Raw genomic sequence first — 24,037 nt, 5'->3', positions numbered from 1 at the left:
ACTGTTTGAAAAGAATCCTTCCTCAGTGACTAACGGAATTTGAAAGAAAGTTTTGAAAATGTTATTTGAAAACTTTCATGCTGGGATCATTTGTTATAAAATATTCTTTCTTTATAAGATTTCATTATGGGATATAGATATCTTTCGTTTAATGGTATATTGATCCCATGCATGCTTGAAAAATGTTTTTTTTCCTGAGGACTGAATACAGAACGCTGGTTGCTAACAGCAGTACTGTTAGCTCTTGGTGCACCATGGTTAATATCGAGCTCGCTTGTTATTCGTGGCTTCAGTTGCGCTTGTTATTCGTGGGCATTGTTCTCACGCTTGTAATTCGTGGCTCCGGCTGCGCTTGTATTGTTGCTCGATCGCGCTGTTGTGATGGTGCGCCATGGTTAACATCGAGCTCGCTTGATATTCGTGGGCATCGTTCCCGCGCTTGAATTCGTGGCTCCAGCCACGCCTGTTGGTTACTTACCCCGTGGACTGTGTGTCCACGCTTGTTACTCATTCTGTTGAAGTCCTCAACTGAAAAGAGTTTTTGACACTATTTCGTGATTTGAATTTATAAATAAAGTTTTTTTTTATATCAAACCTCTTTATATATTTTATTTTATGTTTTCATGGCTTATTATGAATTTAAAAGCAATGGTAAATTATTTATTTTACATGATTATATTGCATAATTTGTTCTTATAGCACTTCTTTTACCTTATTTTTATTAATGGGAACTATTGAGTCCTTGTACCTCCATTGAATAGCAAAGACACTCATTATTAATCAAAGCTTGTAGATACGTTTCCGAATATCTTTAATGATGTAAATCTAAGTGTAAATTTAAAAACAAAGGGAAAAAAATTACTATTTTGACAATAAGAAATACATATATATATGAACTAGAAATAACGGATGAACCTTTAAGATTTTTTGTAATTTTTAGGGCAAGCATTTGTTTGTATGTCTTGAAGGCTTTAGGAATGTGAGTTCTCATATTCCGTGCCGGTCACCCTTTAATTTTCGGGGCGTGACATATATTTTATGTGCTAATATACTCTCAGCTTGGATTATTCAGGCACAGCACAAGGGTCATTGGAAAGGGTTGAGTATTGGTAGAGGGGCCTTAGAGTTAACTCATTTGTTATTTGCTGATGACAGTATACTTTTTGCTCTAGCTGATGAACAGTCCTTAGGAGTAATGGGTGATATTTTAAAGTGTTATGAAACACTAGCAGGTCAGAAAGTTAATAAAACTAAGTCGTTGATGGTATTCAGTCCCAATATCGACCATGATAAGAAGATGCAGCTCTCAAAATTAATAGGTATTCGTTTTGCTAGCAAACTGGGCAAATACTTGGGTACCTATGTGGACTTAGGCAGAGAGACACATGTTCTTCATGATGAGCTACTGGAAGCTATAGACAAAAAACTACAGCAATGGAAAGTGGATAGTTTATCGTAGGCAGGTCATCTTACACTGATCAAATTAACTCCTCGTCTTCTTTAGTATGTCATCTTTCTTTTCATAAATTATCTGCTGTAATTGTTCATAAAATTGATATGAAGATAGCAAATTTCTTTTAGGGCTTTAAGAACAACAAGTCCAAAATGCACCTATTGTCATGGGATAGGGTATGTGTGCCCCTACGGAAGTTAGTAGCTCGGGCTTAAGGAGGGTTGAGGATTTTAACAAGGCCCCTTTAGACAAGAATGTGTGGTGATTGTTGGTTTCTGAAGAGCATTCTCTACTCAGTTTGGTGTTAGCTCATAAGTATCTCTCTCAGGTTGAGGAAGGAGTTATTGTATCCAGAGCACAACAATGAAAGATTTAGAAAGCTAGTATGTCTGTCAATTTTGGCTACTCCTTTCTCTTTATTTTCTCAAGAGGATAAGCTCATTTGAAATGGAAACAAATTGGGACAATATGAAGTTGCCGACGGCTATAGGTTGCTTCGGTCTGGATCACTTTGCTTGGGTTTTAATTTCAAAATTTTTTGGAGGGGTGTTACACGACTTCATCTGATCCCAAGGCTTCAGTTGTTTCTTTGGAAGTTCTTAATGAAGATGTTACCATTAAAGGATTGCCTCCAACATCACCATTTCAATATTGAAGGACAATGCTTAATTTGTTCTGATTCTCTTGAGACCAGAGAGCACCTCTTCTTTCAATGTCATCAGTCCAGGGCCATTGGCCATTTGGTTTGGTATGGATTTTGGATTACACTTTGAATATCTGAATCAGGATGACCTCATAAATCAATGGTTACATCATATCATAATAAAGTCAGACATTGAGATGGGACAACAGATCTGTTGGACACTATTCCATCTGGTTTTTTAGGAATGAGGTTTGCCCTGGAGAGGATCTAGTGTTGCCGCATGCTGTCATTGATTATATTAAAGGCCAAATGGGGTTTTACCGGCTTATTCTTCAATGGTACTCTTTTTGTTCAAAAAGCCCCAAGACAGAGATTACCATTGTTGATGATAATATTTTGGAAAGAAATAGATCTTTCAATCCTCTAACTTGCTAGTTGTTGGATGTAAACAGGTATAGGAAAATTAATTTTAATGGAGGCTACTCTTCTTTGATAGTTTTGTACTGGGAGGTAAAAGAATTCAGGAAGTTTCGGTTCCGCAGCAACCCATTAGAAGGAAGGAGAATTGCAGTTCTACTTCACTTTCGTTGTGCCATCTGGTTTATTTTCTCCCAGTGTTCTACACTTAATGCCTTTGATCGTTCCATCATCATCAGAAGTCATCAAAAATGGCTCACCAGTGTAGTGGAGAGAAGAACGACATCAAAAGCTACTTGTCAAGGCCTACTTTATGAATGTTTGTCTTTACTTTCTTGTTTTAGGGCTTGTTTGCGTGACTCCCAAAACCATGGTTTGGGTGAAATGTCATCCAAACAGCATCAATTTTGATGTCATAATCTAAAACCATGGTTTGGGCCAAAATCATGGTTTTGGAACCCAAAACCATAATTTCAGAAGAAGTGAATCCATTCTGCTTCTGGCTCAAATTGGAGAGTATGATTGTGTCTGTCAGAGTAGATCTTAGCAATAATATGACTTTAACATCCCTCAATTATTTTTTTATAAATGTATTAATCTTATATATTATAAATATATACACATATTAATTATTTATTAATTATATTATCTTATGTATTATTAATTATGTTGGTAAAAAATACTCCCTCCGTTCCTTATTATAAGAGACATTTGATGCTTATGGCATGTTCCTATATATAAGAGACACTTACAAGTTGTCTCTACTTTTTTGTGTTGATTTACTATTTTACCCATATTTATTATCTCCAACTCACACTCTCTCTTCCTCCCACTTCTCTTTCTTTTAATAATTTAATTGTTCTCTCTCCTTATTAATGAGGGCATTTTTGGAAAAAAATTATACTTTCTACACATTAATTGTTCTTAACTAATTTTAACTGTTTTTTTGATCAACGTACTTCGGTTATTTGTCTCTTATAATAAGGAACGGAGAGAGTATATTATTAACATTTTTATTCCTTCAAATTAAAATATATCATAAAATCTATTTTTTATGTAATTATCATATTAACTTATGTCTTTTTTAGTAATTTGTATATATAAAAATTGCTTCTGATAACAACTATCCAAACACTCTCACTTCTCAGAATCACTTTTTCACAAAATCTATTCTTCACAAAATTTATTCTTCCCAAAATCTATTCTCCAAAAGCTATTCTCTAAATCATGGTTTGGTTTCATCCAAACACGTACCCCTTAGTTTAAGTACTTTCACTTAACTTTCTGAGTTTTATATCATAAAAAACAAAAAAACAAAAAAAAAACCATTAAACAAGCCAAATTGTGTGCAACTTTTGCCATTTCTTTGATTCTTTTTCTATTTTTTTCCCTCTTCTTCTGCTAAGTTGCTTTCGCTGTTGCTTTGTGTTGGAAAGACAATGCCTTCCAATATATAAGTGTGGGCGCACGCAATGTAAATGAATTACATGGAAATAAAATCTACTACATTGAATTTTTAATTACTATGGTAAAAAAAAATTACGGATATGGCTTTAAAAGATTTGGATGTTGTTATACTCTTCAATTCTTCAATGATTAATTTGGGAAAAAAAGTCAATTAAATGGATTTATATGTTTTGAATAATATATCTGATAAATTGAATACGGATCAGTTATCAAATTAAGTATTTAATCATTTTTTAGCAATTCATCTATTGCTTAGATACGCAAACATAACAAGTCAAGGAGGTGGTTTTTTTCCTTTTTGAAAAAAATACTTAAGTCAAATTTTTTATATTCATTATATTAACTTTTACAATTACGCATGGTCATGTGTTGTATTTTTTGTATGACTTTTTAATTAAATCATAATATTTTTAAAATTAAGACGTGGTGATGTACAATTGAAAACTCGACAATCATAATACTGGGTATAAAAAAATTTAGCTTAAATTTTTTTTTTTTGAAAAAATGATTTTTGTAGTGGTGTGTGACAAGACAACTGCAAGAAAAAAAAACAAGTTATTTATAAAATTATAGTCTAATGGTCTCATGAAATCCATAAATGAAATATGAATTACTCATTATTAATCAAGCAAATTTGATTACAATAAAATTTGGAGAAAATTACAATGAGGTCTCAAGGAAAAAAATAATTACTTATAAGTCCTAATAATAAGTGAGCAGTTATTATTTATTACCATGTAATTTGTCATTACAAATTACTCTGTTGTTATTATGGTTTTTTAGTAATTATATTTCTTACTTCGAACTTTATAGTAATTCTCCCTAAAATTTATAATTTATGTTACAACAATTTGGACACAATTTATGCAATTTTTTCTTTTTGGACACACCATATGCCACTTTTCGAATGCACTATTTTGAGCAAAACCAATAAAGGAAAATAAGAAAGATGAAGCTGTGTGGTCTTTTTGCAGAGATGGAAAATATACATATCATGTTGCCAAGGAGCAAGAGGAGGCTAAATTGCAGCTAAGACCTAGTGTTTCATATCAGATTCCTACGAAGCTTTGGCCGGTTGTGTGGAGCCTAAATATACCTCCAAAAATCAAGCATTTCCTTTGGAGAATGATTAATGATGGAGCTCTTGCCACTAAGGAAGCGTTAAAAAGAAGAAAATGTGCACAAGATGACATTTGCCCAGTTTGTGATAATGAGGTTGAAACAATTGAGCATATGATTCTTTTATGTCCCTGGGCTTGTAGACATTGGTTTGGCTGCTTCTTAACCTTACAAATATAGAACATAAGAGACTACTAAATGCTAATTAAATTTCTCAATTAACAAAAGTTACATAAAACACTAACGATTATATAAATAATTATGATTTGAAAATTCAAAACGAAAACAACATATAAAATTTAATTAAAAAATGTACTATTCATGAGTCATGAATACTAACAAGACTCAAATTCTTCAAACTTTGTCTAATGTTATGAACTCATTTTGAGTTTAATTTATTAGTAGTGATGGATACGATCAAGGCTTATCGCAGCAAACACACCAGCCACCGTGGCACTTGTGGACTAAGTCAGGGCACTTTCTGTAAACACAAACTTGGGCACATTGGCCATCATCCACACAATTGTTCAAGTCATATAACCCTTGTGCTTCTACTTTTGGGGCCACCCCTATATATTCACACAACCAATAATACACACCCTGATCACTTTTGAGCTCTCTTACATTCATATATATGTGAATTGATACTCATCCAGTCCTAAATATAAAACCTTTATATATACTAGTATAAGGGTCTTATAGTTAGGACCGGATAATGTAGATATAAAATGTTGGGAAAATTGCTAAAAAAATTTCTATTATAAAGTTTATCATTCAAAACTACTTGAAATTTGTTTAAGAACACAGGTGCAATCCATCTTCAGCGAGTGCAGCTCTTTTTCAGCTGTTTGCAACCTATCCTCAGTTATATTTAAAATAAAAGATATTTTGCATATGGCTGAAGAAATGTTATGCACAACTCGAAAGAAGTTACAATCATTCAAGGTCATGGATTTAAGATATAATAAATGAGGAAAGATCACGAATTTAAGAATTTAAAAAGAAAAAGAAAAGGCCAAAAAAAAGATATAATAAATAATCCTAACCACACCATGGTTTTCCTTTTACCTTGGAAATTCATGCATATAACAAGACAATAATAATGGCGTGATATATGCTAAGAAAGAAGAGAGAAGATGACTTTACCAGATGCAACCAGAAATAAAATCACTAAACAAGCCAATTTGAATGAAGCTTGTGACGCCATTTCTTTCAGAATTTCCGCTTTCAATTAACAACAGATATATTTGTTTTAATTTTCTAGTTAGTGGATTTACAAATATATATATATATATATATATATGCATTTACATGTCCTGCATTTTCTCCTCATGCTTCTCTCTGCACCTCAACTATTTTCAGAAAGAGAATTAATCGGCATGTGTTTCTCTTGATCAGTTTGAGTTCTCTTCCAAAAGAAAATTAAAGAAAGATTTTTCCAAAGCAATAGGGAGGAAAGGCCAATTTTATGGTCACAATGAGTGTGTTTAAAACAATGTTTTAAAAGTAAAATGTAACTCCGGTCAAAAAAAAAAAAGTAAGTAAAATGTAACGTCAAACTGAAAGGACTAGTGAATCTTCGTTTTCAAATACTGATGATGTAATAACTAAATAAAAATCTAATGAAAATAATTTCATGCATATATAATAATATATATAACAATTTTGGTTAAGGTGCATTCAGTATCCCGAAATATTTTACTGGATGCATCCAACACTTGAAATTATTTTGTGGTGCATTCAGCACCTTGAAGTATTATTTAGGTGCGTCTAGCACTATAAAATATTTTTTGGTGCATCCAACATTTCAAAATATATTTTTTTAAGTGCATTCAGCATCTAAAAGTATTTTTTGGTGCATCGAGCATTAAGGCAAAAAAATACTCCTCTGGTCCTTAATATAAGACTTCTTTAACTAGTTTAATTAAATTAAGGAAGTTAGGTAAATTAGTTAATTATATCTTTCCTCTCTCACTTATTTGATTGTGGTTGGGGGAGTATTTATAGGGATAATTTAGAAAAAATTGATAAATATGATAAATAGGTTTTATATTTAGGACCAAACTTAACATAACAAGTAGGTCCTATATTAAGGACCAGGGAATACTTCAAGATAGTAGACACACCTAAAAAATATTTTGGGATATTGGATGTACTACAAAATACTTTGGCCCGTTGGATGCCCCTGAGAAAATATCTTGGGATACTAGGTGTAGTTTAACCCTGAGTTTAATTGTGAAACTAATAACACCACAATAAATAAAGTTTTTTAATTGAAATAACATCATATGGCTAAAGATAGCTTGAAATATGCTGGCTTTTTGAAAGGATCAATTTTTTTATATTTTTTGATAGGATTTTTTTTTTTCAATTAATTCAGTTTTCCTTTTTGTGAAGTCCAAAACTTGTCCGATTTTCCAGAATTGGCTTGGTTCCTACTCTAATTCCATATTCCAGCTCAATAACAGTTTAACTCTAATTCAACCCAACTTAACCATGGAAACAGTTTTGTGCTTTAAATAGAGCCGTTAATAAGTTTGATCAATAGTTTGGTCTATCAGAAAGTTCAGAAGTATATACATACAATTAAAAAATATTTATCAAAAAGAAAAAAATTTAAAGCAAGGCAATAATTCTCATATATTGGACAAATGAAAATACTGAAGCCCAATACTCATATAATTTATTCCAAATGACATATATTGTTATGGATTACTTCAAATGATGTTAGGGAAAGATATACATAAATCAATAATTTAAATGTGAAGACGAGGATGATGAGGAGGAGGAGCAGGAGGAAAGCGATGCACGCAGCAGATACACCAACCGCCCCAACACTTGTGGATCAGACCAGGGCATTTTGGGAAATCTGCACATCCTTTATCGCAATCTGAGTCCGTCACGCATGATATGCCCCCGCTGAGACCTTGAGTCCCTCCTGTACATATAATTGGGTGCGCCCCATTTAATTGCATGTATAAATATATAATTAAAATACGGGGTACAGAATAAATGCAGAAAAAATAAATCATATTGTTCGCATAATCTGTAAATACTAGTGCGTGATTTTTTATGAATTTTTTTATACTATCTCGAGTTCTAATTATAAAAGTTAATTAAATAATTTGAGGAGATTATGAAAATAAGTTAAATTAGTTATTTCTACTATTTTTTGTCCTTAATATAAGACCTTGTTTGACTTTTATTTTAGTCCTAAATATAATACTCTAATTTATCTTGTTTCTCATGTTTATAATTTTTTTCAAAGTAACCCTTCTAATAATAGTAGTTTTAACCAATACACTTGATTAGTAAAAATATTTTAGGAAAGACAACACCTATTTATTACAAAAAAACTAACTTAATTTATTTCTTTAATCTCTCCAAATTAGTCAACTAGCTTTTATAATTAGGACCAGATGTAGTATATGATTATGTATTTATGCTTTTGAATTATATAAACATCTTTTATTTTCAAGGGAAATTTGTGCATATTTTAAAAATATTAAAAGAGCTTGATATATGTGACTTTTAATGAAAATAACAGGAAGCTTATATAATTTAAGCTTCATTCTAGAAATTGTTCGTGAAGGTTTCAAAAAAAAAAAACAAGTTTGTTTAATCAGTATATCAATACAAACGCAACCATGCATCAATATATAGCTTATTTTTTAATATATCAATACATCAATATATACAAAACATGAACAATTAAATAGGTTATATAAATATATAAATATATATATATATAAGCTATATGTTCACAAGTAATAAATATAGCTTATTTTTTAAACTCCATGAAATGTATTACCTCTGGTCCTTAATATAATATAAGATCTCGTTTGACTTTTATTTTGATCTCAAATATAAGATCTTAATCTACTTTGTCTCTCATATTTATTCATTTTTTCTTAATATAGTCCTTCTAATAATAATAGTTCTAATCAATAAAATTAATTAATAAGGATATTTTAAGAAAAACAACACCTTTTTATTATGAATAACTAACTTAACTTATTTTCTTAATCTACTTAAATTAGTCAACTAGATCTTATATTTAGGATCAGAGGTAGTATTAAAAAGGCATATAGACAGTTTTAATGGAATTCAAGAGAGATTAACTTCTATTATTTTGATTATAAAGTATAAAAGTTATGTAATGCTAATTTCAACCAAACTTACCAAATGTAATGAGAAGCAAGAACACTAAAAAACCCAATTTGAGTGAAGCTTTTGACATTTCTTCCCAATCTTTTTCCTTGTCAAAACCAGATAAATATTTGTATTTGTTTTACTTCTCTATGTTGTATTGGGGCTCCCTTTGATTATTTATATATCCATCTTAGGTCTTACCATTGACCCAGGGGCATTAATAGCAATTAATAATATTTATTGCATGTTATAATATAGTAATAGTAATAATATAATGTAATTAATACTCACTTTGTTTCTTTTTTGTAAGAAATAAATAGTAGGAAAACGTTAGAAGTTTTAAATATTCAGGATTCCAGGTGGACAGAATCTTTTTTCCAATATAATACACTTAAAATTGATTAAAATGGTTCATCGATTAATTTATTAATGTTGTGTTTCCAAAAAAAAATTTACTCTCCTCTCTTTAATCAGGGCATAAAAGAAAAATAAATAAATGCTTTAGTGGGGAACTAATATGATGCTGGGATTTAGTATGATTAATAACCAGGATAATATTAAAAATTATTTAAATTCTAGAACAAATTTAATGTATTTAACTATTTTTATTTCTATGTGTGAATTAATTAACAATGTCTTATAAAAATTAATAAGGATTAGAGGGAGTATAATAATGAATAAATTTTTTTTGTCAACATAATAATGAATAAACTTACAATTCTATTTGTTTCTTGTAAAATCAGTTACAAATGTAAGATACATTTATTGCTAGCTCATTAATTGCAAATAAATGTGTTTAAATGTTGACATATTATCTTTCAGGTCTTTAATATAAGATCTAGTCTATAGTTTAATTTAAATTATAAATTAGATCTTATGTGAAGGAATGAAGTTTGTAATACTTTGTATCAAGCCTGAAATTTTAAAATGTCAAGTAATTCAATGGTTTGTTACTGACATTTTTTTTTCTAAAATAAGTTATGTTTGCACCAATTCTTTTGCTTAAGTTATATTAGTAGAATTGATTGATTTGGACTCCTATTCTTCTCCTGCGCGTGCATTTTTTTGCTTTTGTTTTTTGCTCATATATGGATTTCTTACATTGAATTTGACTAGAAAGAATTGGGCGTCAACAAATTAATGGTTGGCCACGCAATTACACCAGCCCAAGTTAAAAAGTTAAAAACATTATCTTGGATCTTATTCTTGTCAGTTTTGATCAGTTTGATTTGATTTAATCAAATTTGTTCATAGAGACCTACAGGCTACAAGAGTTAGTTTAATTGGTAAGAAATTAGCTCAACTTATAAAATTTTGAATTTTACTACCGATGTGAGAATCTTATTAATATGCGATCTATAAATGCTTTTATATGCGTTTTTTGAGCCTGGAGGTATATATTGCCTTTGGTAAGTCCCGAGACCCAACTTATCTAAATTTTATTTTTAGCAAAAAAAAATTGCTCATAGGGAATTTTAAACCATTTTATGACACAATTAAAAAGAAGGGTATTGGAGATAATGGCGCATGATATTATGTTTCATACAAATTTTTTATAATGATAAATCTTAAGAAAATTAACTACAACTAAAATTTCACTTCTTTTTTTGTTGGTTGAGTCCTGGTACTCACTATCAATAGCAATAACTAATTCCCTCGTACTTGGACTTTTTAATAAGGCTTTAGTACTAGCCACAATATCCTCTCCATACAATGAGTTAGAGCACCGGTTTAGTAAATTTTTACATTTTTATATGTACAGTAATTAACTATAACTATGAAATAAAGTGTTTTAATGTATTTTTAGTTATATTGTTCCATATCATGTACTACCTCCAATTTTTAACATAATACCCCTCTGGTCCTTAATATAGGATCCAATTCTTGAGTTGGTTTTGATCCTAAATATAAGACCCATTTCTCATATTTATCATTTTTCTCTAAATTACCCTTATGGATACTCCCTCAACCATAATTAAGTAGAAGAGGGAGAGAGGATATTAAAAAAGATGATTATGGTATTTTAGGAAAAATGTGTCACTTTTCTTATAATTAACTAACTTACCTAACTTCCTTAATCTAATCAAATTAGTTAAATGGGTCTTATATTAAGGACCGGAGGAGTAGCTAGTTGAGTAATTTAAGTAAATTAAGAAAATTAATTAAGTTAGTTATTTATAATAAATAGATGTTGTCTTCCTTAAAATATCATTACTAATCAATTGTATTAGTTAGAATTACCATTTGATGAAATATTTAACACATGCAATTATTACAAGAATTACCTTAAAAAATAAATAAATGTTAAAAAAAAGTAAATTGTGGTCTTATATTTAAGACTAAATTGAATGTTAAACTAATTCGTATGGTAAGGACTGGACGTAATACTTTATAAAAAATACTCCTTTAGTCCTAAACATAAAACCCGTTTTATAATATAATTTAAGTATTATATTTAGAACTCGAGAAGTGGTTCATTTGTGCTAAAACCTTTTATTATACTTATTCAGTCTTTTTTTTTTTTCCATTTGAAGTCTTGATCTTGAACGGATTATTTGTTTATATATTTGTGCTAAAATTATATTGATAAAAATGATAAAAACATGGAATTAGTTCTTACTGCAGGCGAATTAAATGAACTCGATCAGCAAGATAGCTGATATACTTTAAAGATAATACATATACACATAGACATATATATATATATATATATATATATCTTCATATTTGCGTAATCCAAATAACTTAAATGCGATGAACAGCAGGAGGAATAGGCGGGCACAGGAGGGGGAATGAGCTCCATGCAGCAATTACACCAGCCACCCCAGCATCTGCTGTACAATTTTGGACATTTCTTGTGTTCTTCCACACATGCTTCCTCACATTCGTTATCCCAAAAGCATGCTACTTCCCTTGTTTGCCCTTTTGCCACTCCTATTATTCCTTCACATATAACACATACATCATCAAATTTTGATGAATTCCTACCTAAAAATTTGTATAAATGTTTGTAGGTGTCTACAGAATTCGGTATTACTAAATCAGATTCAAGTATTATCACACCCTTAACTCTGTTGATGCTATACTTTCATTTAGTTAATTCCAATGAAACAAGTGAGAAAGAATTAACGGATTAAAAAAGTTAATAGTAGGAATGTTGATAATGAAAAACATAAAAGAGACTAATAAATTATCTAAATCACAAAATAACCATGATTATTAGGTAATTACATATAAAAGGAGTAGTTCCAAGTAGGGGTGAGCAAAACTGAACCGTAACCGAAAACCGAACCAAACCGAATTTAATTCGGTTTTTTTGGTTCGGTTAATTCGGTTTTTTATTTTTTTTCGGTTAATTTTTTTCGGTTATTTCGGTGTTCGGTGTTTGGTTCGGTGTCCATAAAAAAATTTCGATTATAACCGAATAACCGAATATACTATTTTTTTAAAATTTTGTCTATCTTTCTTAATTTTAGAATATCACGGTCCAGTCATACCCAGACCCAATATTTGGTCTGCCTGACTCCTGAGCCCAAAGTTGAGCTCTAGCCCAGCCCTCTCCACTAGTTAGTACTCTCATCTCTCGGTCTCTCCCTTTCACAGATTGAAACACCTACCTGCCAAGCTCCTGCCCTAGATCCCGCCAGCCCAGCTCTTCCCCTCTACCAGTGTGCCCCTCAAGCTCTTGCCCTAGATCCCACCGGCCGCACACGGCACGCCACAGCCTCTGACTTTGCCCTCCTTCGTCCTCCCCTTCTCAGTGGGAGAAGATCCGAAATCACAGCATCGACCTCCCCTCCTTAGCAGGAGATGATCTAAAATCGACCATCGTTGCCTCTGCCTCCTTCGTCCTTCCCTTCTCAGCTTCTCAGCTTCTCATTGTTCATCTCTGAGAGCTTCAGGTTTGTGGGTTGTGGCTTTCGACATCCTCTCCTCCATCATTTTCTATTCGGACTTCGGCGACTCTGCTTTGTCTCTCAGTGTCTATGCGCCTCCAAATCGGTCAATCATGGCCTCCCTTCTCAACTCCATTGCTCGGATTTTGAGCTTTATTGAAGCCTTCCGGCACCTCTCCAGTCGAAAGGGGTAACTTCAAGTCCTCTTACCTATCTTTCAACTCCGTCGCGTGCTGGTTCGTCCCTATTTTGCATCTTGCCATGCTGCTGTTGCTTGCTTGCAGAGCTGAATTAAATATGGTTAGAATCATTTCTTTGATTGCAGTGTTCTTAGTTAGATAGAATATTAACTAACTGATTGAGTTAATTGATTTGGCATGTAATTCAATTTTTTTTCTCTCCACGGAACATGAAGCTAAACAACTAGATCCCCCGTAAATTTGATTTGGCATGTAAAAGCATCATTAGGAAAATTCAGCCCGAACCCCTGTCCCTTTCTAGCTTTCTGTTGTTTTGCACCGCACTGCACAAATACCTCTCCGGTCAGAAAATGTAAATTAAAAAGAAGAGAGATTGATTACAGATGGGAGTTATCTATTCATTATAAATTGTCCTCATTTAGTTTCTTATATAATTTGATTGATTATAGGTGTCTTCTCATGGTGAAATCACGGGTGATGCTTGAGTCAAACAACAAAGCCTTCAATGCCGATTGCAAGTGGGACTACAAAAAGAAAAAGCATGAAGCCAAATTATATAAGAATTTGGGGATAAGGATTGTATGGAATTTGTTGTAATTTTGTTAGTTTGTTTGGATTTTAATTAAGTTTGGATTGATGCAGGAAAGATGAAGTTGATTATTAGTAATATATGTATGGAATTTAGAACTTTTGTTACACCTTTCAAATATTTAAATTTATTGTCCAAACGAAGCTTAAAAAATTCATAATCTTACTATTTACCCCTTTTTTGGCATTCCAAATTAGTATAATAGGTTTAAAAAAAAAGCCCAAAAAAGAGCTCACTAACCGAACAAGCCCACTAACCGAACCGAATATATTTCGGTTATTTCGGTTCGGTTAGTTCATTACATTCGGTTTCGGTTCGGTTTCAAAATTATGATATGTTCGGTTTTCGGTTATTTCGGTTATCTTCATTAACTGAACCGAATAACCGTTTGCTTAGGCTTAGTTCCAAGAGTGGTTTGGAACCTCTCTTCTTCCCTTCCCATCCTCCTTCCTTTTTTTTTTTTTACTTTTTTGACCATTGGATTAATATTTTAATGGTTCAGATTTAAATCTTTTTAAAAATTATTATCAAAATATTAAATTATAAAATAAATAAATAATAAATTACAAATTATATGAAAATTTAATTCTAATGGTTTGTAAATACACTAAGTGTTTTTAAAAAAGATTTATAAATGGCTTTAAAAAATTAAAATCTAAACTATTGAAATATGTTAATCTATTAGTTATAAAAAGAAAAGAATGATAAGAGGAGAGGAGAGGTTCTGAAACCTAAGAATATCCTTAGCAGAACTCTAACTACTCAGAAGGCTCTTCACAGTAACTTTGTAGTTAACGTCATTCTTTATTTTTTAATATATATCTATTTTTTGTTATCCGCATTGCTCCTATTCTTAAGAAAAAAAATGGCAAAGATTAGAGAGAGAGAGAGAGAGAGAGAGAGAGAGAGAGATGAGTTACCAGCTGAAGCAACAAGAAACAGAACCACAAAGGAAGCCAGTTTGACTGAAGCTATTCCCATTTTTCCTCGAGATTTTTGAAACATGTTGTGTTCGACTATGTATGTATCCCTCTTTTATACACACACGTCCCAAGTTCGCTAATGGTAATCAATTATACAAATAAATATCAATCAATGAGATTTACAATTTAACTTAATTAATATATTGTAAACAAATGAAGTATCAAATAATGTAATATCAAAAACGTTTACTGATCAGTGTAAATACAATAAATGTAAATTGATGCCTCAAACTTAATATATTGTCTTTTGAAATATTTTTTATGATCTTGCATTAACTGGATTGATTTGCAATTAGTAATAATTACCTTATTAATTCAATTCCATCCGTTTATTTTTATCTGTCATTTAAGATGTGAGCAATTAGTAATAATGATATTACTAAAGGTGGTTATGAAGAATATTAGACAAAATCGGTCATTCTCCTTAATTTTTTTTAATCAAAAATTGACTTAAAAAAAAAATCCAATTAATACTAATATTTTCTCCTTAGTTCTTCGTCTTGTTAAATGAGGATAAAAAGAGCAAGGATATATTAAATGAAGGTGCATATAACATTTCAAAATTTTTAATTAAGTTATTTGACAGTGATGATGGAGGATTAATCTATGAGACTTTCTTAAGGTGAAAATTTACGAAATTGGGAAGAAAAATAATAATAATAACATTTAATTTAACTAAATTATTTCAATAGTCATAGATAATTTATTTGACGTATTACTGAAAGTTTAAGATTTTGGGAAGAAAAAATGACGGAGGATAATTTATTTTAGCAACCTATAATTACTGAAAATTTAGGTCTCACAGTTATTACTTTCATATTTTCAAGTGAGAAATTCGTTGAGGACTCAAAACGGAGAAAGAAGGCGGAGCCTTTTACATAGTTTACAGGTTTAAGATTTCTGTTATGCTTTTGGGTTTATCTTGTGATTGATTCACCACTATGAAACGTTTATGATATTTAAGATACATTTTATAGCTATTTTAGAGAAATACAAGGTTTTCCCCCTAAAAGTTCAAGTAAATTAGATCCCGGAACCTCATCAAGATATGCTTCCAGGCTCAGAAAGAGTTTACAAAGGTATTTATATATCGCCTACCAACAAAATTCTTTTCATCTACGACCTTGTAAATTATGAACCAACTCCTTTACTAACTGGAATAACTCTTCTAGGTGAAATGCAAATTGAAATGTAAGTGGTTTTTTTGTTTATTTTTTAGCGTAAAAATATCCTGAATCTATCTCACTTTAACTAAAGTGATTGGAAGAATCACAATTAAGTCATAAGGAAGAGGAATAATTTCTAAAAGATGCCAATAACAATCCGGGCCGTTTGTAATAGAGGTGAGTATTCGGTTTTTTGGTTTGGTTATCGGTGATAACCAAATTAATCGAATAACCGAATAGAGCAAATTTTAAACACTAAACGGAAACCAATTAATTGAACTAACCGACACCGAATTAACCGAAATATTTCAATTCGGTTAACCGATTAACCGAAATATATAAATGTGAAAGTGATTTTAAATTAATAATAAAAAAAATTTATAATCATTAATTAATAAATATTTCATCATTCAATATGATTTATTATAATAATGTTTGTTATAATCATATTTATTGAATATAAATATATTTAAAGAGTTAACATAAACCCACATATATATTTATTATAATAATATTTAGTAAATATAAATATATAATATATTTATTTTGATTTTTCGGTTATAACTGAAATTTTTTTTCTACTAATTAAACCGAACACCGAAACCGAATTATTACAAAAATAAAAACTAAATATTAACCTAAAACCGAAATAACCGAACTAAAAAACTGAATATATGACAAGTTCCAGAGTGAAGAATGATAACCTCTTGAATATATTTTGTAATTTTTTTAAAAAAATCTCAGTAATTCTCCCAAAGTGATTTATTGAGAGTACGCAGTTAAATCAAGGTGGTTTTATTGATACACCTGTTGGTCCCATTTTATAACTTATAATTGTCTGGGCTTCAAATGCGCTTAGGCTACTTACAATTTGTCCCAGAAGTGGTAAATGTAAATACCTCTCTCAATTAAAAAGTTAATCGTTTGCTCACCATATTGTGAAAGACAGAGAGTAATCCCAATTAACCCAGTACATATTAGTCATCCTTCTGACTTTTATAATACATGGAAAAGTGTGACTAATTAATTATTTTCTTTTCATTCACATGTTCATCGAGATTTGCTTGCTATTGCGATTCCCAAAATCATTTATGACTCAGTATACCATTGATTAATATCATCTTAATTTAAAGTTTCTAATCTCCCTACTTTATAAATAGAACTAGATAGGTACTCCTTCCGTTTTTTATTATAAGAGACATTTGATACTTATGACATGTTTCTATATATAAGAGACACTTAAAAGTTGTCTCTACTTTTTTGTGTTGATTTCCTATTTTACCCATATTTATTGTCTCAAACTCACACTCTCTCTCCTTCCCACTTCTCTTTCTTTTAATAATTTACTATTGTTCTCTCTCATGTTCTCTCTCCTTATTAATGAGAGTATTTTTGGAAAAAAAATTATACTTTTTACACATTGATTATGCTTAACTAATTTTAACTGTTTTTTTTATTAATGTAATTCGGTTATTCGTCTCTTATAATAAAGAACGGAGGGAGTATTATATTTTTAACATAATTCTTATTAAATTTAAGTTTAGATTTTTTTTTTAGCCATAACTATTTCAGGAAAGAAAAAACAAACAAAAAAAGATGGAACAAACCCATCAAGTAGTCAAATAATATACATAATCCCGATATAAAGTTAGTTTAGTACAATTTTTATTAATTCAAAAAGGTCAGTAGTGACTCAGCATACAAAATTGTGTATCGCTCTACTTTCAATGAAAAGAAAAACAATAAAAGAAGAAAGCTGAGTCGTCACCTGGCGTGGGAAGCAAGTGGAACCAATTCTGACAGAGGAGTGGCCACCGGCGTCGGCACCGGCGAGGGAGCAGGAGAGCTCCGACACAGAGGACACGTGGCGCTCAGACGAAGCCACTCATCCAAGCAGCCCACATGGAAGCAGTGGTTGCACTCTGGAACACACCGCACCGTATCATTCTTTACATACTCTCCCAAGCAAATAGCGCATGGGCCCCCATTGGGCCTCGGCAATCTGCGACTCTCCCCAAGCACAATCTTCGGGTAACCTTCAATAGTGGGCTTATCCAGGCCCAAAACCACCACCACCGGCTCGTCCGAAATATTATTACTGCTACTATTACTGCTGATACGACGGTTAAGGCCGCGGCCGTTGGCCTTCATCCGAACACAAGCATAAGAAGCAAGCATGATGGTAGAAATGAGGACGAGAATGCTAACCGCGATGGCGATGCCGTATCCGAGGCTGGTGCCGGTGGCGGAGATGGGCGGGTAGGCAGGGGACATGAGAGAGCAAGACTCCGTATCAGCAGTCGCGGTAAGATGTATGACGCAAACGTTATCTAGAATGATGGGGCAGGTGAAGGTGGCTTTTTAAGTTTGCTGTCGAATCTTAAAGCTCAATCTTAGGGCCAGGGGGGCATGAGAGAGTAAGAGAAAGAAGAAGAAGGAGAAGAAATGAGGGAAGGAGAAGGTTTGGGGTGTGATGGAGAGGGAGAGTTTATAGTGACTTTATTGAAGGAGGTGGGAAGACAGTTGGGGCGGTGAAGGACACACCGGATTCCGCGGGAAAAAAAAATTAAATGGCTTTGGGAATGGTGACATTGACGTTCTCTTATTATTTTACATCTGTGATCGATGCTTCCATTAATTACCAATGTTTAATATATTTTGAGCGAGGAATATTTTAATTTAAGTTGGTTAGGTATACAAAACAATGATATACTCTTCTGATCCTATTTATAAGGTATTTCCAGCATGTTTCACACAGATCAAGGAAAACCTTAAACTTTATTAACTCTCATTTAAAATTTAATAACTTTCCAACTTTATTCCTATTTAATATACATTATATTTCATGTAAACAAAGTCAACATAATAATAAATGAGGGGTAAAATTGTGTATTCATACAAAAAATTTCTCTTAATGCCCTATAAATAGGACCAAAAAAAGTTTTCTCTCTCCACCTTATGAATAGGCCCAGAGGAATACCACCTTCCACTCTTTAATATAAGAATTAGTTGGCTAATTTGAGTAGATTAAGAAAATTAGTTATGTTAGTTATTTATAATAAGTAGATGTTGTTTTTCTAAAAAAATATTTTTACTAATCAAGTATATTGGCTAGAACTATCATTATTATAAGGAGTAATTTGAAAAAAAAATAAATATAATATATAAAATAAATTGAGATTTTATATTTAAAATCAAAATAAAAATTAAACAAAGTCTTATATTAAAAATAGTATGTCATGAATGTTTTGTCCGTTAAAGATGTTTAATTATGTTATCTCTTACACCTGGGATGGATGCGTATGGATGTCATTGTGATTAGGGGGACAGAAAAGAAATATGGAAAAAACAATAAAATAATAATTATTAACTCTGATTCTTAATATAAGAGTTAGTTGATTAATTTAAATAGATTTAGAAAGTTTGTTGAGTTAGTTAAATGCAATAATTAGATGTTGCATTTCCTAAAATACACTTTGCTAATCATATATTAGTTAAAAATGCTAATTGATTAAATATTTAACATGTGAACTACTATAAAGACTATTTGAAAAAAAAAGAACAAGTATGAGAGATATAATGGATTAGAATCTTATATTTAAAATCAAATTAAAAATTAAATTAGTTCTTATATTAAGAGGAAAAAAGGCAGTATTTTTTTTCATTAGAATACTAATACTGCACTCTACCGCAATTTTGGTAATCATTTGACGTTAACGCTTTATATGCTTTGAATCATTGGTTGATTTGATGCCAACAATGTAATGTAATGTATCATAAGCTTTTGGGAAATAATAGGGATTTGGTTATGGATCGTTAATTATCTTGTTCGTCGTGATTCGGGCTTCCGTTTCGCCGTTTGGATGTTCCCCTAGGGACGAGGGCCACTTTTTTACGACCAGAGTTTTTTCTAAAAGTTAATATAATTTTTCATCTTTTAAATTTGTCTTTTTAGTTCTTGAAGTTTTAAATAATAAATTTTGATTTATCAAAATTCTTTTTATTTAAAATATTTGTACATACAATCTAACAAAAACATTGATTATTTTGCTTTCTAAGAGACTAAAATTTATGGTATGAAATTTAAGAAACTAAAACCAAAATAAAAATAAATTTAAGCGATTAAAAATTATGTTAACCCTTTTTTTAATCCTCAAACTTTCAATAATTTTAATTAATTTTAAAAAATTAATAATCTTTTGGTTCTTCAATTATTGATTCCCTTATAATCCAATCCATTGATTATGACTACAGACACCGCCGATCAATGGGATGCGTCTATTTATCTACTCTTCTGTTCTTATTTATAAGGCATTTCCAATATGTTTCACATAAATAAAAAAAATCTTAAATTTTATTAACTCTCATTTAAAATTTAATAACTTTCCAACTTTATTCCTATTTAATATACATTATACCTTATGTAAACAAAGTTAACATAATAATAAATAAGAAGTAAAATTGTACATTCATACAAAAAATTTCTTTCAATACTCTATAAATAGGACCCAAAAAAGTCTTCTCTTTCTGTCCTTTAAATAGGACCAGAGGAGTATTTCTTAACTCAAAAAGGAGCATGTTTGAAAAAGTATAACCCAATCGTTTATCTTTTTATCTGTTATATTATTATCCTCGTCATTTACAACTATTTTCTTAGTCATCTTACATGCCACAAATTGCTTCGAACTTAGAGCATGGAAGGAACGGAGGTGGGGTCAGAAGAGGTGCAAGGAGGAGTTCAAATTAGGAGATGCAAACAAATTACTTGCGACCATTTCTTTTGTTTTGAATATATTCGTGGCTGGCTCAACCTCTATGGAAACAATACTTGTCCTATTTGTGGTTTTCGAATTAAAATCAGATGAAAAATTATGAAGAATTGATAAAAATAAATGACTATAGAGACTTAATTAAAAATCATATGACACTACAAGAATTTGATAGAAGAACAATGAAAATTTGATTAAACAGAGATTAAACTCTAATAAAATTTGATTCGAAGATTGAAATGTGCAGTAGAAAGAAAGTAAATGGAAAGAAGCCAAGACCGAAATGATGCACGTGTCCTGAGCAAACAAGATGGCGCAAACTGCAAAGTGTAATTGATACACGAGAGGAAAAGGAAGTTCTAATTTGACAATCCATTTGGGTCGTTTTAACAGAGGTCTCATTACCGGTATTTAATATAAAACATATATAACTAATTTGAAATAAAGAGATTAAAAAAAATCAGTGAAGTTAATTATTTAAAACAAATGTGTATTAACTTTTTTAAACTATTCTTTTTAATAATATATATTAGAACTAGTCTTGGTGTGAGTCTTTTACGGCTTTTTTATCTAGATATGACAAACAATAAAAAAAATTTACTCAGATTAGAGCTGGTAATGCGGCTGGCAGTGTGGATACGGGCCAGCCCGTAGCAGTATGGGCCGAAAGCGGTATGGGCTGAAGTAGCTGGCCTGGGCCTGCCTAAATTTTTTTTAAAAAAATTAATATTATTTGTATAGATTGAGTGTAGTTCGTAATGTTGAAATTGGACTTAGAGTTTTAACCTTGAGTAGTAGGTTATAATAAAATAATGTGAGAATTAATTTATAATTTGAGAAGATATTTTAAAAAAACCAACACATATTTTTTCTAAATAATTAATTTGACTATTTTTCTTATCCAAATTAATTAAGTAGATCTTTTATGTGTGTATTATATATGCAATTACATGAATGAGGAGATGTAAACGTGAAATTTGAGGGCCAAAATCCTCCAATTATGTTGTATAATATATTCGGAATTGTATAAAAATAAAATTAAAAAAAGAAAAAGAAAAGCAGGCTAGTCCGCGACGGAGTGGATTGAAAACAGTGCGGGCTGGAGTAGCCCGCATCTTGGTAGGTTGGCATTTTGCCAACTTAAGTCCGTCATTTTTGGCGGGCTGGGTCCTTGTATTACTAGTTCTAACTCAGATGCTATAAGATCAAAAATATTTGCTCAGATACTACACTTGAAATCGATCAGACGATGAACGGGTTTAAATTTGTACAAAAATCGTTCAGGCCAAGAACGAGTTCAGTGGGATCCACATCACAAAATAATGAAAGTTGTTCTTGGTATGAACAACTTCAGTGGGACTCACGTCACAGAATGAAAGTTGTTCTTGGTCTAAACAACCTTAGTGAGACCTACTATACACATTTGTCTTACACTCCATGTGAGTTTCATGTGTTTTCAGCTTTTTTATTTTTGACCAGACTATACTTCTGTCTTTTCCAGCCACACGCAAAGTGTTCCTTCCTTCCACAAATATTCCCATCAATATAGAGTAGTCATTCATTGTCTCTCACGCGTGAGTACTTTGTTTTGGCATGTGAGTGTATAGTATGAATTTTGTTTATATAAGGCATTCGGTATTCCCACTAATCAAAAGCCTTCTCCTCACTTCTCAGATTCTTCTTTCTCTATATATAAGGCATTTGCATGAAGTAGGTGAATACGTTTTATCTCAACTTCAATTCTTCGTATAATTCAATTCTTCTTTCTCTATATATGAGGCATTCATGTGAAGAATTGAATACGTTTTATCTACAGCTCCTTCAATTCTTCTTTCTCCTTCCACACTTTCGCATGAAGTTGGTGGTGTGTGCAGCTTTGTAAATATTGTATATGTTTTATCTCAACTTGAAATTTAATTTTTTTTCTGACTAAGGTACATTCTCTTAATTGATTTTTTTTTAAAAATTTTGATATGTATTTTGCTAAATGATGGATAAGAATTTTATATTTAGTCATTTTTACATGTTGAGTTTGTTTTAACTAAAAAATGTAGACATATAAGTAATTGTCATATAAAATAAATTGCAGTTTACTTTTTTATAATCTGATTAAATATATATCTTTTTTTTAGTAGATAATGTTTGAGTAAATATGTAGTCAGTTTAAATATGTATTTAGTTAGATAATATTTGGTTGTGAGCATGGTAATCAAATTTCTCCTATGCCAATCAGTACGTCATGAAAAATACTTGAATATTTAAATAAAAATTGATGGAATAATATTCCCAACTCATAAAATTTTAATATACAACGATAAAATTATTTTTGTTAAAATTACGAAAAATATTTATATAAAAAATTGAAATATTTATATCAAAGCATGCCTAGAAGACAGTTAAATTATTTAACTATAAAAACCTTTAAAATATTGAAAATCCAAATCAATGGTCTAAATTATAATTTTTATTAAATTTATAATTATTTTATTATTTGATTATGCATAGTGACTTAATGTATGAATTTCATAAATTCGAGTTTACATACCTGTCACGAGTTTACTTAAACTCGTGAATTTGACAACCTTAGTTGTGAGCTTAGTCTGGTCTTGTATCTAACCAATGAAAACTAGCACCAAATGGTGCCAAAATTTTCCTGATAAAAAGAGTATTGATGGTGGGGTTAATAATAATGAAAGAAAGGAGTTTTTTTTTTAATTTTTTGGAAAAATTAGAGAGGAGGACCTAGAGAAAGCAATATTTATTAAAGATGATCTTAAAAATTATAATTATTTAGGCAGACCAAATAATAAAATATAAATTTAAAAAAATCACTCATCAGTAATAGTTAATTGTTTTGCCATATTAAGTAATTACAATTTTTAAATAACTAGTGTGAAATAGTTATTAACATTTATTTTGAGTCACTTAAAAGAATCACTCAATAGTAATAGCTAATTGTTTTGTCATATTAAGTAATTATAATTTTTAAATAACTTGTGTGAAATAGTTATTAACATTTATTGAAGAAGCTGCAGATAAAACGTATTCAATTCTTCACGTGAATGCCTTATATATAGAGAAAGAAGAATTGAATTATACGAAGAATTGAAGTTGAGATAAAACGTATTTACCTACTTCATGCGAATGCCTTATATATAGAGAAAGAAGAATATGAGAAGTGAG

General features: G+C 30.8%; 1 protein-coding gene across 1 annotated transcript; it reads right to left on the bottom strand.

Annotated features, from left to right (window-relative positions):
• Positions 1–17,849: 17,849 nt before the first annotated feature.
• Positions 17,850–18,495, bottom strand: LOC114739728 (putative RING-H2 finger protein ATL69). The gene has a single exon (XM_028927803.1). It carries the CDS (start codon positions 18,357–18,359, stop codon positions 17,850–17,852), a length of 510 nt encoding a protein of 169 aa, XP_028783636.1. The 5' UTR covers positions 18,360–18,495.
• Between the last annotated feature and the right edge of the window lie 5,542 nt (positions 18,496–24,037).

The sequence above is a fragment of the Neltuma alba genome, unplaced genomic scaffold, assembly GCF_004799145.2.
Source record: "Neltuma alba isolate B1F8T4 unplaced genomic scaffold, ASM479914v2 tig00002893_pilon, whole genome shotgun sequence".
NCBI lineage: Eukaryota > Viridiplantae > Streptophyta > Magnoliopsida > Fabales > Fabaceae > Neltuma > Neltuma alba.
This window is presented reverse-complemented; position numbering and strand designations above follow the sequence as displayed.